Source organism: Melanerpes formicivorus, unplaced genomic scaffold (genome assembly GCF_026170545.1).
Source record: "Melanerpes formicivorus ecotype bairdi unplaced genomic scaffold, bMelFor1.0.p_v2 SCAF_409, whole genome shotgun sequence".
NCBI classification, from domain to species: domain Eukaryota; kingdom Metazoa; phylum Chordata; class Aves; order Piciformes; family Picidae; genus Melanerpes; species Melanerpes formicivorus.
The window spans coordinates 120,112-140,066 of record NW_027142761.1 but is presented as its reverse complement, the minus strand read 5'-3'; the positions used below and the strand labels follow the sequence as shown (position 1 = coordinate 140,066).

General features: G+C 44.2%; 1 protein-coding gene across 1 annotated transcript in view; it reads left to right on the top strand.

Moving 5' to 3' along the window:
* Nucleotides 1–19,955, top strand: part of LOC137459767 (ecto-NOX disulfide-thiol exchanger 1) — a gene marked incomplete at its 5' end in the record, with an annotated part of 128,085 nt that overhangs the window by 16,098 nt on the left and 92,032 nt on the right. The window contains 2 exons of the mRNA XM_068170523.1: nucleotides 5,288–5,394; nucleotides 9,002–9,119. Of these exons, the coding sequence (XP_068026624.1) occupies nucleotides 5,288–5,394; nucleotides 9,002–9,119 (225 nt within the window). The remainder of the gene's footprint in view (nucleotides 1–5,287; nucleotides 5,395–9,001; nucleotides 9,120–19,955) is intronic.

The window sequence follows — 19,955 nt, the reverse complement described above, 5'->3', positions numbered from 1 at the left end:
GGACACCTTCCCGCAACTCAACCTCCTTCCTAAACTGAGGGACCCAGAACTGGACACATGACTCAAGGTGTGACCTCCCTGCTCTTGTTGGCCACACTGTTCCTGATGCAGGCCAGGATGCCATTGGCTTTCTTGGCCACCTGGGCACACTGCAGGCTCATGTTCAGCCTCCTGTCAACCAGTACCCCCAGGTCCCTCTCTGCCTGGCTGCTCTCCAGCCACTCTGACCCCATCCTGTAGCACTGCATATAGAATAGAATAGAATAGAATAGAATAGAATAGAATAGAATAGAATAGAATAGGATAGGATAGGATAGGATAGGATAGGATAGGATAGGATAGGATAGGATAGGATAGGATAGGATAGGATAGGATAGAATAGATCAGATTGGAAGAGAACTTTGAGATCATTAGCAAAGATGCAGTTATTTACACCCTGCAAATTGTATTGATAAGAAAAGCAAAGATGTGCTGTGAACCCTTCCAGAACAATGTAATGTTTTCAACCTTAATTTAGTAAGGAAACAGCTTTGCATATGGTCAATGAAAATTTGATATAGCATAGAACTTAACAGCAGATGTTTGACAATTAATATTTCATGTCACTTAATAATTCTACTTACTAGTCACAGTTGACAGGACAGTTCATCCCAGAGTTCAAGGTGCCTTAGAGAGACAGCTATGAGCTGTTACTTCATTTTGGAAATTTCTTTCTGGAGGTGAGGAAATACTTTGGAGACTGGGTTAGCAGCAGGGCTGGGGACAACTGCTTCTCTCAGATTCTGCCCATGTCCAGGGCCTCTCTTTAACTAAATGTTACTCAGGGAACAAAAAATAATGAAATGAACAATTCCACAGTTAGAATCATAGAATCATAGAATCAATAAGGTTGGAAAAGACCTCAGATACCATCAAGTATCACCCTATACCTCAGGACTAACTAAACCATGGCTTCAAGTGCCATGACCAATGCCATCTTGAACACCTCCTGGGACAGTGACTCCACCACCCCCCTGGGCAGCACATTCCAATGGCCAATCACTCTTTCTGTGAAGAATTTTCTCCTCATCTCCAGCCTAAACCTCCCCTGGTGCAGCTTGAGACTTTGTCCTCTTGTTTGGGTGCTGGTTGCCAGGGAGAAGAGGCCAACCCCCTCCTGGCTACAACCTCCCTTCCTTCAGGTAGTTGTAGAAAGCAAGAAGGTCTCCTCTGAGCCTCCTCTTCCCCAGGCTACACAACCCCAGCTCCCTCAGCCTCTCCTCATAGGGCTTGTGTTCGAGACCTCTCCCCAGCTTCGTTGCCCTTCTCTGCACAAGTTCAAGAGCCTCAATATCCTTCAAAAAAGGGTAGTTAATATAGAATCTTCAGCTTTCTCCTTAGTGACAAATCTGCCATCCTTAGGGGCTGTATGCTAGTGGATCACTTCCCTATAGAAATTTGATCCTGATCAGGGGTAGGCACATTATGTCTTTCAGTTTACACAAAGCACAGGAGTTATGCCATCGGTAGACTCCAGGGTATCTCTGGGTAAACAAGTGAATCAAAGCAACATGAATTGTGCTTCAAACAGACATGAATTAGCAGAGCATGAATGCAGGATTTTGCTACAGTACAAGAGGTGTGACATCACTTTCCTCTACTCCCAACCCATGGCCTTGGCTGCTCTTTAGCTTTAGTGTAATTCTTGGACATCTTTTATGTTGGGTATCACCTGTGGGCGTTTGCAGCACTTCATAGCCCAGATTGCTGTGTGCATTGAAATTACTGTACATACATTGGCACTTTCTTTGAACAGAGTAGTGGGATGTTGGTCTTTGATGTGTACTAACTAAATAGTCTCATCTGCATTTTCTGGTTTAATCATGTCGTGCTTCCTATTGCATAAAGGTTATTTAAATGTCTTGATTTTTAACAACTAGTAATCAGAGTACCATATCTCGTTTAGGTTTTGATAGTCTCTTTTAGGTGGTGTCCAGTGATAGGACAAAGAACAATGGGAAGATGTTGACTTGCTGGAACATGTCCAGAGAAGGGCAACAAAGCTGGGGAGGGGTTTGGAGCACAGCCCTGTGAGGAGAGACTGAGGGAGCTGGGGTTGCTTAGACTGAAGGAGGCTCAGGGGAGACGTTCTTGCTGTCTACAACTACCTGAAGGGAGGTTGTAGACAGGTGGACGTTGGTCTCTTCTCCCAGGCAATGAGCACCAGAACAAGAGGACACAGTCTCAAGCTCCACCAGGGGAGGATTAAGCTGGATGTTAGGAAGAAGTTCTTCACAGAAAGAGTGATTGCCCATTGGAATGTGCTGCCTGGGGAGGTAGTGGAGTCACCATCACTGGAGGTGTTTAGGAAGAGACTGGATGGGGTGCTTGGTGCCATGGTTTAGTTGATTAGATGATATTGGTGATAGGTTGGACTCGATGATCTCAAAGATCTTTTCCATCCTGGCTAATTCTGTTCTATTCTATTCTAATGGGTATGAGTTAGAACACAGGAGGTTCCACCTCAGCACAATGAGACACTTCTTTATGGTGAGGGTGACGGAGCTTTGGAAGAGGCTGCCCAGAGAGGTTGTGGGGTTTCTGTCTCTGGAGACTTTCAAAACCCACCTGGATGCATTCCTGTGCAGCCTGCCCTAGGTGACCCTGCTTTGGCAAGGTGGTTGGACTTGATGATCTCTGCAGGTCCCTTCCAACCTCTAACAATCTTTGAGTCTGTGAAGGAGTTCTTTTTTTGTTCTGTTCACTCTAGCTACTGCAGTTAGTCAAGAAAACCTGTTTGACATCTTCCTAGCTTGTATTTCCATTGAGGAGAGTTCCTGAAATGATCAGATAATGGCTTTGATAAATCTTAACACCTGTTCACAGAGTGGAAATTAAACACTTTTAAAGTTCAAATGTTTTCCAGAATTCAGATGATCTTATTAGTATCTATTAGTGGGAAGTGGCAAACCAGCTTTTCCTTGTACCTCTGCAAGTCTTTTCTACTTGAATTTCCACTTGCAAACTGAAAAAACAGGTTGTTAATTAAGCAGGATTTTCTGAGCACCTGGGTTATCAACGCAACGATTGTAATTAAGTTCTAGCCTCAGTTTCTATACACATAATAATAGAGTGCTTTAGCATTTTTATTCTCCTCAAATTAATTGAATAAATACACCCAGCATAGCTTCCTCAACACATCCACCCCTTCTTCCCAAAGAAGTGCTAATAGATTGAGATTATGAAAACTTGAATAGATCACAAATGGTTCGAATCACTCCGGTAGTTTTGAGACACCTTCTTTAGCCCTGTGTCCAATTCTGGGCGCCTCAATTTAAGAAGGACATTGAGACACTTGAATGTGTCCAGAGAAGGGCAACAAGGCTGGGGAGAGGTTTTGAGCACAAGCCCTATGAGGTGAGGCTGAAGGAGCTGGGGTTGCTTAGCCTGGACAAGAGGAGGCTCATGGGAGACCTTCTTCCTATCAACAACTACCTGAAAGGAGGTTGTAGCCAGGAGGAGGTTGGCCTCTTCTCCCAGGCAACCAACACCAGAACAAGAGGACACAGTCTCAAGCTGCACCAGGGGAGGTTTAGGCTCAGGTGAGGAGAAAGTTCTTCCCAGAAAGAGTGATTTGCCATTGGAATGTTCTGCCCAGGGTGGTGGTGGAATCATTGTCCCTGGAGGTGTTCAAGATAGGATTGGATGTGGCACTTGAAGCCATGGTTTGGTTAGTCATGTGATGTTGGGTCATAGGTTGCACTTGATGATCTCTGAGATCTTTTCCAACCTTATTGATTCTCTGATAAATATAAGTATTAACCTTTAAAAGACTGTATTTATTTTCTGTGGCTTTAGAAGTTAATTAACCTGCCCTAATGACAACACAGAAAAACTATATGGAACTCAAAGTGTTTTAGTCATCCTGCAGCCTGCAGTAAGTGGTAAAATAAAGAAAGAAAACAGGCAATGTGCTCCTATTCAAGTGAGTGGGGTTCATTTTCTGATCTAGAGGTGAAAGATACATTACTGGCTTACTAGGTGAGCTCATTCATTTTAGGTGAATGATAGATTGTTAAGTATAATAAGATTCTCCACATCTGTGATTTGAGAGGAGAAGGAGAGCAGCCATCAATCAACTCAATGAGAGACCAGATCAAAAAGGCATTACAGCACTCCTGCCACCTCTTCTCAACACAAGAGACTGGAATGACGTACTGGAAGGTGCAGTTTTGCCAAACAATGGAACATCATTTCAGCCCAGGAATCTAAAGAAACAAATAGCCAAGAACCTTGTCAAAAAGTTGAAGCATTTTTCAGATTGACTTCGCAGGTCAGCACGGCTGCTCACTCAAAGAGCACAGCCTAGGTGATTTGTACAAAATGTGGATTCCTTGGTGATCTTGCAGTTAATTGTGATGGCATCAAGACAGCTAACACCTTCCCCAAATCATTTCTAGGCATGTCACTGTTGTAGAAGGACAACGTTGCTTGCAACTGATGCAGAGAGAAAGAAAAAGTGCCATATGAGAAAATGTTCTGAATTAGGATGAACACCTGACCAAAAAACTTAAGGATCTTAATTGTCCTAGGTAATTGGCCTAAGTATTAACATCTGGCTTCAAAACAAATTCCTTATTGTTGAATGAGGGAAGTCCATTTTGCATCTCCTCTTCATCTTATATGTACAAAAATGCAACCGTTCATGCACATAAACACGCATAGGTCATGGACACAGGGCAGAGAGTGATCTACCTCAAGTGAGCCTGTTTCTATTAAATCAAAGAGAAGCTGCAGCTATAGAATACAGCATTACTGTGTGGTTTAGTGCTTCCTGTCTGCTGACAAATTCCCACTATCAGATAGTTTCCCCTCAAAGCAGAGCCTGCTTGTCTTTCACGCTTTCATTTGTACATCCTCCTCATCTGTACACAGCTGCCACAGGGGAACATGTGTCAGGTTTATGCCTCGAGTGTCATTTCTGTAGTCACACACCTATGGCCACATAAGCAAAGGCACGTGGCTGCCCAGAGAGTTGTAGCAGGCATCATGGGGAAGCAGCTGCATGCATGTTTTTTTTGGCACATAGTTGTAAGATGTGTAGACTAAAACTTATGGAGACAGACTTGAAGGGAGACATCCCCAACCTTGATAAAATGTAAGTACAAAAGACACATCATTGGATGGATATTGATGATGTTGTTTCAGTAATGACATCATCCATAGACTCCTAGTGTCTTTGCTTTGCTTCTCTATAGTGATCACAACATAAATTGCTTGTCTTGTTTGACTTCCTTGTTCACCAAAGTTGAGCAGATTGTCGCCGTTTTCAACGCTTCTACCAGACAAAAAGCTTGGGACCATTTCTCGAAAGCCCAGAGAAAGAACATAGACATATGGCGAAAGCATTCTGAGGTTGGTGATTTTATTATTACTTTCTATCCATCATCCCACAGCTGGATTGACACAGAACGAGTGTGATTGTAGCTGGACACAGTGTGTATTCAGCAATATTTGCAGCTACCCTTTTAGCTGTTAACCAACTGGCCGTGGTACGGTTCCATCCGCAGCGTGAACTGCTCCCATTGCTCTCATTATGCTAACAATCATTACACGACACTCGGACAGAGAGCAATGTGGCTTGAGTTTTCCTGCACAGCACTGGGAATCGTTGGCTTATGTTTACTAGCTCAAATAATGAACTGAAGTGGTGAAATTTGGAGTAGCATTCTCAACTGAGGACAGAATCAAGAATTATTTCTGAGGGGAAAATAGAAGCAATCTTTTCAAGAGTCCTCGTGATCTGTTTCTAAAAGAAGTATTCTGCAGCACAGATTTTGTTTTCCTTATTGTGCCATCACATGGTCATTATGAGATGACTGTGCCTGAGAAAGGAAATAATTTCTTTCTCAAGAAATTACTTAATCCTATGAAGTCTAGAATGGTGACATCCTCCTTTCCCATTTGTTCCATGTTTAAAAACAAACCAAAAAAGTAGATCCATCTCTTGTTTTGATCCTAAGTGTTATGCTTGCAAAGACACCAGCACAGATGTAATCACACTAACACGCAGTGTTAGCAGTGTGGGACCATGCATGTGTGACTGTCATAAGCATGAGCAGAGGAAATGAGATGCTAACTCTCCTTGCTGCAAATGGCAGCAAAGGAAGCGCCAGACCTCATCCTGTGGTTTTGGTCATCCAGCTTTCGTTTTTAATTCAGTATAAACGCTATGAGCCTGTATTTTAAAAAGTAAGTACCAGTGTCTTTGTTTTCTTTCTTCGTCCCCCTACCCCCCCCCCCTTTTGTTTTTTGTTCCCCCTTTTTTGTTTTGCTTTTTCAATATGAGCAACTTACATACACTCGGTTTACCTTCATGTAGTACAGTGTGTTGATTGTTACTGTCCCAGTCCTCTTAAATGATTTTTCTCTGTCTCAGAATATAAACTTTAGAAGGTAAGGTGCACTTATTTAATTATTGTGTAGTACACTTGTAAAAATAAGTGTTGTACACTTAGTTTGAGAAACACTAAAATGCTGTGTTATGAATCATGTGGATAACATTTTAAGTGCCCATTAACTAATGCTAAATTACAGTTGAACACCAGTGGCACTAAATGTAACATCCACATGAATACCAAATGAATTCTTTGTTATCAGTGCTATTATGGTGAATACCAAATGACTCCACAATAATGGGACACTTAAAATAAAATGTTAGCATAATTTATTGGTCCAAACTGTGTTTTGCATTTTTGGTCACAAATATTTCTCACAAGTAGTGGATAAAAGCCTTTGTTCGATGGCAAGTTGGGAAACTGGGGACTGATGTTTGCTTTATCTCTTAAAGATGATCTGGTAGTAGATTATTTCAATTACATTAAGACCATCCCTTCTTAAACTAACTTTGTGTAAAGGAATATGGGGTGTCATTCATTTTCTTTCATCAGCTGAAATAGGTCAGAGGCAGACATTCCAGAAATGTTAATTCACTACTCTCTTATTTTTTTTCATGTATTATTGCCTTTTGCTTTTCTAAGTAGAAGACAACAAAAGCAATGCAAAAACCTGGGGAGGCTGTTACTTAAACCAATATGTGTTAAAATTGCCTGGCTTTCAGATGTGAAATAACCAATATATGTTAGAAATGCCTGGCTTTCAGATGTGAAATAACCAATGTATATTTGAAATGCCTGGCTTTCAGCTGTGAAGTAACCAATGCATATTAGAAATGCCTGGCTTTCAGCTGTGAAATAACCAAGATATGTTAGAAATGTCTGGCTTTCAGCTGTGAAATAACCTATATAATGTTAGAAATGCCTGGCTTTCAGATGTGAAATAACCAAGATATGTTAGAAATGCTTGGCTTTCAGATGTGAAATATGATGGACATGTATCATGTGGCATCTGTGATTTAAATCATATTTCCTAGCCATGATATTATCTGCTAATTTCTTTAATTGCTTGATCACTTCCCCCCTCTTATTTTTGAATTTGGGAAAGCTTTGGTAGGTACCCCAACCTAAAGCAAACCTTCATACACATATAGACATGCTCTGTGGAAGATTATTGGCTTTGCTGGTAATGTAGACACTGATGCATCAAGGACATTTATCCCCTAAAGAGGGAGCAAATGTAAGCCGATATCTGCTCATGTATGCAGTATGGTTCCTCAGGAGAAAAAAACCCACAGGCAACCTTTCCCAATAAGGAATTCAATGGCTTGTTAATTTCTTCCAGCGGCCCTTCTGATTGAATGAGATCCTGGTTGACAATTTACTTTTTAATCACTTTTCCCTAAATTTGAAATTCTTCCCATGTAAAACGCCCCCCAATTAGCCTCCTTGCCTTTGCTGGAATTGATGGGCTTGTATACATTTATCAGAATATTTGAGGTCTGCTGATGAACCAAGGGTACAGCTCAGGGGAAACACCTTCCCTTTTTTTCATACAATCCCTTTTTGACAGCATATTGTTAATTGCATGGAGCACTGGCCAGGCTCCTCAGTGCTGTCTCCGCCTCCTGTGCAACTCTTCCTTGTTTCAAAGATTTTGAACCACCTCTTTGGGAATTAAGCTCTTTGTCTGCAGAAAAATTAGCTGTCTGTGGGCTGAAAAGGCCTACACTAATCACGGTGCAGCATCCCCGTGTAACACCTGACAGGATTATTAGGACAAAATAGAGTCCTCTCAATCTTCTCAGCCTTGCCATTAAAAAGCCAGCCCCGACACTCGCGCCAGCTTTTCTACCCAGAACAAAGACCGTCTAGACTACCACAAAGCCTGTGTGCCTGCTGATCATTTACCTAGTGACATGTGCAGGGCTGCCCTGCCTGCCTGCCTGCCCTCGTGGTGGTCGCCCAGAGACCAGGCTTTCCATGCTGGCACTCTTTTTGGATCAAGATGAGGATCTTTTCAGCACAGTGTTATGAGGATGGGTCTTCTAAATTGGGGGCATAGGGACGGAGGGCGGGATTCCTTTAGCCAGTGTTAGACAACGCCAATACAGAGCACTGCATCTGTATTGCTCTTGGTTACACTGCATCTGCACTGCTCTTGGTTACTTTTACCATCAGCAGAGAGGAGTAGGCACTTTCAGGGCACAGATAATATGGACACACCTGCACTTGGCAGTTTGAGTCCTAACCTGAATGGCAGAGAGAAGCAAGAATTACCTGTATCTTGAGCAGGCTGACGATCTCTCTATCAGTCTGTTTTATACACAATCCTTAGTGTTATCCTTGCTGTTAGGAGCATTCTCCTATGTTTAGCAGAACTAAAGATCACTCAACCTGGAGACTCTCTCTCTTGTTTTCCCCTGAGTGTTACCTTTGAGAAACTGGTCTTTCACAGGAAGAATTACCTGTGCTACTGATGTTATAAATACTCATATGCAAATAATTATGATTACAATGGCAAATGATGTATAATTAAAATCAGAGCAGCATTTAAAACAGATACAACATAACATGTGATGGCTTTATGGAAGTTCATACTGACAAAAGGTCATTCTGGGTTTTAGGAGCTGCGAAATGCTCACAGTGAACAGCTCATGGGAATCCGCCGGGAAGAGGAGATGGAAATGTCCGATGATGACAGTGGTGACAATCCCAGTAAAAAGCTGAGAGTAGATGACTCAGGTAAAGCCAAATTCCTCTATAATGTCAAATACATACTCCTGTTGATTTTTAGGTGTTTTCTTTTAAGGCAAACAATAACTTACATATGAAAAGTGGCATATTAATAGTTGATTTTATAAAGCAGTACCCCCCATAAATTAGTTACTTGAATGATGCAGGCTGTCTCTAGGAGCTGTCTATCACCTGCTGTGATCTATAATGATGAAAATTCTCCAGTTCTGCCCTTGGCTGGAAGCATTATGGGTTTTTTAAGTGTGCTTTCTGCAGTCTTGCATGGCAGTATTACATTCCATGGTTGTAACAATGTCTTACTATGAGATGCATTGAAATGATGTTGCGGTCAGTGTTCTCTAAGCCTCACCTTTCTTTTCAACAAACCCAAGATATATAAACTCTCTAGCAAATATGTAATAGCATTTTAACTGGGTGCTTTGTGGAATTCTCTCTTGTGGGTACACATTTCACAATATGGTACTGCATGCAGCATTAACCTGGCACTCATTAGATGGCTGTCACGAAAGAAAGAACAAAGGTGCATGTACTATACTAAAGAAAAGCAACTTTTCCAGCCTTCTACAAATAATCTGCTATCCAAGGTGGACACTGAAAGAGAATAGAATAGAATAGAATAGAATAGAATAGAATAGAATAGAATAGAATAGAATAGAATAGAATAGACCAGCTTGGAAGAGACCTTCAAGATCATCACGTCCAACACCACCTAATCAACTAAACCCTATCAAGTGTCCTCCTAAACACCTCCAGTGATGGTGACTCCACCACCTCCCCAGGCAGCACATTCCAATGGGCAATCACGCTTTCTGGCTCAGAAGATGCCTGCATTATTGACTTGTTACATGACCTAAAATGGATGCTTTACTTGGTTTCTTGACATTGGCATGACTGGGAATTGCCAGCCAGCAGTCAGCTCCAAGAAAGGTAAAGGAGTGAGTATTATGGAAAGAAACTGAGTCTGGTGATGAGGATAGATTTTATCTAGTTCTTTACATACAGGCACCACAGTAAGAAAGGAAAGAATTCCATCCATTCATTGGTTTCAAGCCCTTGTGTGCCAGCACAAAGATGTAGATTCAAGCCTGTATAGAGAAGAGCTCTTTGGCTCTTCCTGTGACAAGATGCTGTGTGCGGTTGAGTGACTCCAGAAGTAAAGAGCAAAGGAAGGAGTGTTATTCTAGCAAATCAATTTTTACAACAGCAACTCTCTTAGGAGAGATTTAATATTTTTCCTGCATGAAAAAAAAAGCAACTATAAAATCTGTAAAGGGCACCCTTAATTTTTGCATGGCTAATTGTGTGGAGTTGAATATTCTAGCAGAATGTTTGGAGCAAATGGGTTCCTACAGACAAAGCACTTACAACAGTCAGAGATTTTTATGAATGCCTAACCATTTTACCTTGACTGTGCCCACTGTTATGAAGCAAAGATATTAGATGCAACAGCAGGAAAGCAGAGACGTAAATACCCACAGCCTACACACCAGAAGAGGAGTAACACAGTCTCAAGCTGCGCAAGGGGAGGTTTAGGCTGGAGGTTAGGAAGAAATTCTGCACAGAGAGTGACTGCCCATTGGAATGGGCTGCCCAGGGAGGTGGTCGAGTCACCGTCATTGCAGGTGTTTAGAAGGAGACTTGATAGGGTGCTTGGGTGCATGGTTTAGTTGATTAGGTGGGTTGGATAATAGGTTGGACACGATGATCTTGAAGGTCTCTTCCAACCTGACTTATTCCATTCCATTCCATTCCATTCCATTCCATTCCATTCCATTCCATTCCATTCCATTCCATTCCATTCCATTCCATTCCATTCATGTTTTCATGCTCTCAGCTCATCTGGGTTTAGCGTATGTGTGCTTGAGCAGGGCTATGCTGGTCATTCTTTTTATAGCATCACAAACAGGAAAGTGTGTCTGGTTTTCCTCCCTGAAAAGGGACATTCCAATCAAAAGTTTTGTTATCTGAGATTTCTGTAGCATTCCATTCCTAGCAATTGCACTTTGCTTGCTTTGTTACAATGTGGGTACTTGAGTCCCCTCAGTGATGACAGTAGCACACTCAGTACTGTGTTGCATACTAAATAAAAAGTTAGAAATATGAATCCACTTGAGTACTTGTGTGGCAGTTTAGGCTGGGTGCCTCCTATTGCTGCCACACAAGATACACCTCCTGTGCCCCAAGTGTCCAGCCCAGTGGATGGGCACAGGAAGCTGAGTATTTCATACCCATAATGTCCTGCACCCTACAAATTAATCTGCAGAATCTCTCACTTCCTCTTTCTTCTCTCCCTACTCCCGTGAGAGATGCTTCCCTATCTGGTCATGGTGGGGGAATATCTCAAGGCCTCTTAGGCCTAATGCCGGGGGGGTGGGGGGGGGGGGGTGGGGAAGGGAGGGGGGGAGGGAGGGAGAGGGCAATCTTGGACCTGGCCAGTCTTGAGACCAATCTAGCAATGGAGGGGGAAGAAAGAGCCCTGGGGGTTTTGGGTGTACCCTCACGGGGGGAGAAGGGAAATGTTGGGAGGCTCTTGGATATGCTGTAAGGGGATTCTGTATGTTTTGGGACCTCTTTTTTCACTGTGCTTGCAGCTCTCTGTAAAACACTCACTGCTTTTCCATTTAAGCTTTTCCATCCCTTCTGCAATCCATTTGTGTGAGTCTCATTCATCTGCCCCGGTGGGAGGCAAGAGAGGATCTGCCTGGCCTCAAACTGGGACAACTTGTCCTTCGTTGTCCATTGTACCATCTTGGTGAAAGTGATGCAGCCTGCTGCCTATCATTCAGTTCTATAATTAATTTTATGGCTTTCTTCTTCCAACACTGCACTCTCAGCTAAAGCAAGTGTGTTTGATTCTTCTATCATTGACAACAAAGGGAACATGAAATTAAACAAAAGAAAAAAAGTTATTGGCTATGAAACATTGGTAAAAGAAAAGAAAGTGAGAGAAGGACTTTTTTGTGTGTGTGTGTGTGTATAGACAAGTGAGAAGAGATCTTTTTTTTTTAATTACTATTTGTGTTAGATGCCTTCTTTTTTTGGTTTTATTTCTTTTTGAGTATGTGATTACAGAACCATCCCTTTATCTCACTGGAGTGGCTATTTGTATTCACAGTAACTGCTGTTCTACAAAGAATGCCTTTTAAAGAGCCTTTTATCACAAAGGAATAATTCTGCACAGTAAGAAAACGTTGTCACTTCCTTTATTTTTTTTATCCCCTCTTCTTAAAATGTTTGTCCACATGCTTGACCATGGGACGGGCAAGGCTTGAATAACACAAAGAAGACATTGTACCTCTTCAATTCAAGGGCAGCAGGCACATACAAAGGCTCAAACGTCTAAATGTGAAAGTGGCTGAAGCAGTGAGACATGATGAACTGATTTGGATAGCTCCATAGTTCTCTACTGCCTCTCCTGCAATCCCAACAGTTTTCTTGAGGACATTGTTTTTCAGTCTGCCCTACTTGACAGTGGGAACAAGACTTCTATGATGTTACCATGCCCAAAGTGACAACAAGTTAGAGAGATTCCCCCAGGCTCGAACACCTATGTCAGGTCTTTTCTTGCTAGTTCAGTTGGTTAAATTACTCCTAGTACAAGAAGGCTTAAATAATTCAACAATTTACAATGGTTCCTAAGATCTTATTCTGTCTTGTTATAGTGTAGTTTCAGGAGTTCCCTAGTGGAATGGAATGGAATGGGGGCAAGAGTTGATCTGCTGGAGGGTAGAGATGCTCTGCAGAGGGACCTCGACAGGCTGGACAGATGGGCAGAGTCCAAGGGCATGAGATTGAACACATCCAAGTGCCGGGTTCTGCACATTGGCCACAACAACCCCATGCAGAGCTACAGGCTGACGTCAGAGTGGCTGGAGAGCAGCCAGGCAGAGAGGGACCTGGGGGTACTGGTCGATGGTAGGCTGAACATGAGCCTGCAGTGTGCCCAGGCAGCCAAGAGGGCCAATGGCATCCTGGCCTGCATCAGGAACAGTGTGGCCAGCAGGAGCAGGGAGGTCATTCTGCCCCTGTACACTGCACTGGTTAGGCCACACCTCGAGTACTGTGTCCAGTTCTGGGCCCCTCAGTTTAGGAAGGATCTTGACTTGCTGGAATGAGTCCAGAGAAGAGCAACAAAGTTGGTGAGGGGTTTGGAACACAAGCCCTATGAGGAGAGGCTGAGGGAGCTGGGGTTGCTCAGCCTGGAGAGGAGGAGACTCAGGGGTGGCCTTCTTGCTGTCTACAACTACCTGAAGGGAGGTTGTAGACAGGCGGATGATGGTCTCTTCTCCCAGGCACCCAGTACCAGAACAAGAGGACACAGTCTCAGGCTGCACCAGGGGAGGTTTAGGTTGGATGTTAGGAAGAAGTTCTATACAGAAAGAGTGATTGCACTATGGAATGGGTTGCCCGGGGAGGTGGTGGAGTCGCCGTCATTGAAAGTGTTCGGAAGGAGAATTGATGGGGTGCTTGGTTCCATGGGTTAACTGTTGGGTGGGTTGGATTGGTTGATGGGTTGGACACGATGATCTTGAAGGTCTCTTCCAACCTGGTTTGGTTTATTCTAATAAAGGTTTATTCTAATTCTAATAAAGGAATGGAATGGAATGGAATGGAATGGAATGGAATGGAATGGAATGGAATGGAATGGAATGGAATGGAATGGAGAAAGAATAGTATAGAATAGAATAGAACAGAATAGAATATAGAAAGACTAGACTAGACTAGACTAGACTAGAATTAACCAGGTTGGAAAAGACCTTCAAGATCATCAAGTCCAACCTATCACCCAACACCATTGAATCAATTAAACCATGGCACCAAGCACCAGTCTCCCCTTAAACACCTTCAGTGATGGTGACTTATGCTAGTCAAGCCTTTTTCATCCAGAAATAAGTCTATTACTGTGAACATTTAAACAGCATGGTGCTGCGTGTGTCACATTTCCTCACAGTTAAACTGGTTAGAATGAAAACTCTCCTCTAACATATCTGAAAAGAAGCCTACGCAACAACACAGACAAAAAAAAGAGAGGGTAGATTCCAGCCTCAGCATCTGAAAATACAGTGCAACATGTTTCAGCCCTGAGGCTGTCAAAAAGACTTCAGTGCCTGAGTGCTGATCCAGAACTGTTGGAGTTCACGTTTCTGAGGAACATTACGGCACGCTGAGGCTCTCGTACACAGTGAGTTCTGGAGCTTAGGGATTGTGGTAGTTATAGGCTATGCCTTTCAAATCTAGATGCAGGTTTCGAGCAAGAAAGTATAAATAAATCACTATTGGGTGTAAAAAGGAAAACAAAAGATTATTCTAAACAAATTCACTGGATGAATGTCTGGGATAAGAGAAGCTGTATCATAACAATTCTTCACATTTCACCTCCATTCCTTTTCTCTTCTCCTCCAATCTTGGCTGTTCTGATTTGCCTAGGAGAAGATAATGCTTCTGGCTGACCTTGAGACAAGAATAACACTGCTTTCTCTCAGCTGCTCTTTCTCTCTTGGTACAAGGGGGGTTGGGGGGGGGGGGGGACTTGTTGAATGACCTCCTGTTGGACTCCACCCATCTATCCAGTCAGTCAAGGTCCCTCTGCAGAGCCCTTCTGCCCTCTAACTGACTAACACCTGCTCCCAAAATGCAAGTAATGCAAGACATTAAGTTGTACATGAGAACAAGTCATGCAAGATACCAAGTGATGGTGCACATTAAAAATCTAACAGTTCCTTGGGAAGATTTGGGCTTGCTGCTTGTGACAATGCCGAGCAGCTCCACAGGGACTTGTTGCAAAGTGCATCGCTCAAATGCTCTTCTTTCATCTGCCAACTATGCTCGTCCTAGCTGTTTATGAACTTGATTACTGAAATCAGTGACTCAGTGGCAGACTTGCAATGAGATTCATGGCATCACAGAAACATTCAGGTTTGAAAAGAATCCCCAATTCCAACCAACAACTGTACTCTACAAGACTCACCCCTTACCCATATCCCCAGGCACCACATCCAAATGACCTTTAAACACATCCAGGGTTGGTAACTCAACCACCTCCCTAGGCAGCACATTCCAATGCCTGACCACTCTTTCAGTGAAAAATATTTCCCTAATGTCCAGTCTAAACCTACTCAGTCACAGCTTGAGGCCATATCCTCTTGTTCTATCACTAATTACCTGGAATAAGAGACCAGCACCAGCCTCTCCACAACGTCCTTTCAGGTAATTATAGAGCATGATAAGTTCTCCCCTCAGCCTCCTCTTTTCCAAAGGTAACAGACGCAGCCCCTTCAGTCACTCTTCATAAGATTTATTCTCCAGGCCCTTCACCAGCTTTGTTGCCTTCCTCTGCACTGGCTCCAGCACCTCCACTCTTGTATTAAGGTATCCAAAACTGACCACCATAGAATAGAAGGGAAGGGAAGGGAAGGGAAGGGAAGGGAAGGGAAGGGAAGGGAAGGGAAGGGAAGGGAAGGGAAGGGAAGGGAAGGGAAGGGAAGGGAAGGGAAGGGAAGGGAAGGGAAGGGAAGGGAAGGGAAGGGAAGGGAAGGGAAGGGAAGGGAAGGGAAGGGAAGGGAAGGGAAGGGATTCGGAATAGAATAGAATAGAATAGAATAGAATAGAATAGAATAGAATAGAATAGAATAGAATAGAATAGAATAGAATAGAATAGAATAGACCAGACCAGGTTGGAAGATATTTAAGGTGTGGCCTCACCAGATTTGAGTGCAAGGGAACAATCACCTCCCTCCTCCTGCTGGACACAGCATTTCTAATACAATTTAGGAATTAGGATCTCCAGCCTGCTCACCCTCTAGTCCCTGCTGCAGGTCTGGGCACTGCCTCCTGGACAAAGAACTCCTGCTCCTCTAGGTGTTTCATGGGTCATTCGCCCCAGGCTTAGTTAGTACTCTATTGTGTGCGTGCTGAATCTCCAAGGAAAAGACAGGTGTGACTACCTGCTGGTTCTGTTGGAGAGCATCAGAAACTGCTGCAAGGACCCCTCAAAGAGGCCCGCCTCGGAATCTAGTAAGTTGACTGAACTATCATATGTGCCAAGCTTATAGAAAATCCTCCTAGGTTCACAGGCTGAAGGTCATTTGCATTATAGAATAGAAAAAAAACAGGTTGGAAGAGACCTTCAAGATCATTGCGTCCAACCCATCAACCAATCCAACCCACCCAAACAACTAACCCATGGCACCAAGCACCCCATCAAGTCTCCTCCTGAGCACCTCCAGTGATGGTGACTCCACCACCTCCTCGGGCAGCCCATTCCAATGGGCAATCACTCTCTGTACAGAACTTCTTCCTAACCTCCAACCTAAACCTGCCCTGGCGTAGCCTGAGACTGTGTCCTTTTGTAATGGTACTGGCTGCGTGGGAGAAGCAACCAACCTCTGCCTGTCTACAACCTCCTTTCAGGTAGTTGTAGACAGCAAGAAGGTCACCCCTGAGTCTCCTCCTCTCCAGGCTAAGCAACCCCAGCTCCCTCAGTCTCTCCTCATAGGGCTTGTGTGCCAAACCCCTCACCAACTTTGTTGCCCTTCTCTGGACACGCTCCAGCAAGTCAACCTCCTTCCTAAACTGAGGAGCCCAGAACTGGACACAGTACTCGAGGTGCAGCCTAACCAGTGCAGTGTACAGGGGCAGAATGACCTCCCTGCTCCTGCTGGCCACACTCTTCCTGATGCAGGCCAGGATGCCATTGGCCCTCTTGGCTGCCTGGGCACACTGCTGGCTCATGTTCAGCCTACCATTGACCAGTAGCCCCAGGTCCCTCTCTGCCTGGCTGCTCTCCAGCCACTCTGACCCCAGCCTGTAGCACTGCATGGGGTTGTTGTGGCCAATGTGCAGAACCTGGCACTTGGATGTGTTCAATCTCATGCGCTTGGACTCTGCCCATCTGTCCAGCCTGTCAAGGTCCCTTTGCAGAGCCTCTCTACCCTCCAGCAGATCAACTCCTGCCCCCAGCTTGGTGTCATCAGCAAATTTACTGAAGATGGACTCAATGCCCTCATCCAGATCATCAATAAAGATGTTAAAGAGCACAGGGCCCAGCACTGATCCTTGGGGCACACCAGTAGCGCCTGGCCGCCAGCTGGATGTGGCACCATTCACCACCACTCTCTGTGCTTGGCCCTCCAGCCAGTTCCTAACCCAATTATGGTGAAAGATGGCTAGCATGAGGCTGAGTGAATCTCAGGATAAGCTATTCCTTTAGGAAGATTTTTCTTTTATTAGTTTATTGTTATTTTTTTAAAAACTCAGACTTTAAATGGTGATCATTTTTTTTTCCTGCAGTGTGGATTTTAGGGTTTGAAAGTGACAAGAGGATTGCTGAAATAAAGCTGGGAGATTGCTAAGTTAAAAAAAAAATAATAATAATGATGATTGGCAACTCAGTTAATACATCTGAAAGTCAAGGTGCAGTTACTGAAGCATTAGCTCAAGGGGAGAAAAAAAGAGATTCAGTGCTGGAGTCTGGAGGATATAGGAAAATCTTCAGAACAATCAGGATTTATGGATGCTTCATCTCCCACCTGCTGGCACTGGGACTAAGGATCCACATGTAAAAGCCTCCAAAGCAATTTTAAGAATTAGTGAAGTGAAGCTTCATGTTGTTGAAAAGAGCTGAAGTTTGGTTTATGCCTAGAAGGCACCTGTAATTTTACTTTAAGGGGAGGTGGGTTAATCTCTTCCTTCTGCAGCTCTCAGCATCATGCCATTAATTCTAACAACTCTGACTTCAGACTGTGGCTGGCACTGTGGAAAAGAAAGAAATGCACAGTGCTGCATGGGGACATAGAATGGAGTCATAGAATCATTGAATCAATAAGGTTGGAAAAGACCTCAGAGTTCATCAAGTCCAACCTATCACCCAACACCTCATGACTAACAAAACCATGGCACCAAGGGCAACATCCTGGCACTTGGACTTGTTAAATGCCATCTTGTTGGACTCTGCCCATCTGTTCAGCCTGTCAAGGTCCTTCTCTAGAGCTCTCCTACCCTCTAACAGATCAACACCTGCTCCCAACTTGGTGTCATCCACAAACTTACTAATGGTGGACTCTATCTCCTCATCCAGATCATCAATAAAGGTATTGAACAGGATGGAGCCCAACACTGATCCCTGGGGGACACCACACGTGACTGGCTGTGAGCTGGATGCGGCACCATTCACCACCAATCTCTGAGCTTGGCCTTGACATGGTCACATCATTAAGGCTTTAGACTGGGATCCTAAAGATCTGGGATAAATCCTAGCTCTGCTACACATACCCTGCCTGGACTAATCAATGGATTTGTGTTATCTCAGTTCCCTAGTATCAAATGGAGGTAGCAATACTTCATTTAATTCAGCCACTGCCTGTCCATGTGAATGATAAGTGACTTGGAGCAGGGCACTTTCTGGCTGAACAGAGTTGCATTGGTCATCTGCAGCATTCCAACATCATTGTATTATCTGTGAGAGCCTGGAGAGGTGGGAACAAGCCAATCTCATGAGGTTCAATAAGACCAAGTGCAGGATCCTTTATTAGAATAAACCTTTATTAGAATAAACCAAACCAGGTTGGAAGAGACCTTCAAGATCGTCGTGTCCAACCCATCAACCAATCCAATCCACCCAAACAGCTAACCCATGGCACCAAGCACCCCATCAAGTCTCCTGAACACCTTCAATGACGGCGACTCCACCACCTCCCCGGGCAACCCATTCCGTAGCGCAATCACTCTTTCTGTATAGAACTTCTTCCTAACATCCAACCTGAACCTCCCCTGGTGCAGCCTGAGACTGTGTCCTCTTGTTCTGGTACTGGGTGCCTGGGAGAAGAGACCATCATCAGCCTGTCTACAACCTCCCTTCAGGTAGTTGTAGAGAGTGATATATGTAGAGAGATCCTGCATCTGGTCAAGGCAATCTCAGACACAAATCCAGGCTGGGCAGTGACTGGCTGGAAAGCAGCCCTGAGGAGAGAGACTTGGGGGTGCTGGTGGAGGAGAAGCTCAACAGGAGCTCTCAGTGTGCACTTGCAGCCCACAAAGCCAATCAGATCCTGGGCTGCATCAAGAGAAGTGTGGCCAGCAGGTCAAGGGAGGTGATTCTCCCCCTCTACTCAGCTCTGGGGAGACCCCACCTGGAGTACTGCCTCCAGTTCTGGAGCCCCTATTGCAAGAGGGATGTGGAGGTGCTGGAACGTGTCCAGAGAAGGGCCGCGAGGATGATCAGAGGGCTGGAGCACCTCTCCTATGAGGACAGACTAAAGGATTTGGGGCTGTTCAGTCTGCAGAAGAGAAGGCTCCCAGGTGACCTAATTGTGGCCTTCCAGTATCTGAAGGGGGCCTACAGGAAGGCTGGGGAGGGACTGCTCAGGATATGAGGTAGTGAATCTGGGGGTGGGGAGATTCCAGCTGAATGTGAGGAGGAAGTTCTTCCCCATGAGAGTGGTGCAAGCCCAGTTTGAACACACAAATTGACACTGTGTTCCAAGTTAGGAAAGACATTTTCTATGACAGGATTTTCAAACATACCTTGGTGCCATGGTTTAGTAGTCATGAGGTCTTGGGTGACAGGTTGGACTTGATGATCTTTGAGGTCTTTTCCAAACGTATTGATTCTATGATTCTGAGGTGCCAAACTTCATCACTGACCTCTTTCTGTCTTGAACAGTAGCCTGGGCCTTTAATGCTCTCCTGAACTGATCTGTCTCATTTGCAGCATCAGCTAAATCACTTACCATGGGAGACAGGCTGAATAGTGGGCAGTCTGTCTCACAGAAGAACACTAAGTGCTCGTGGAAGTCAGTATGTGAAAACTGCACCCTGGTGAACACA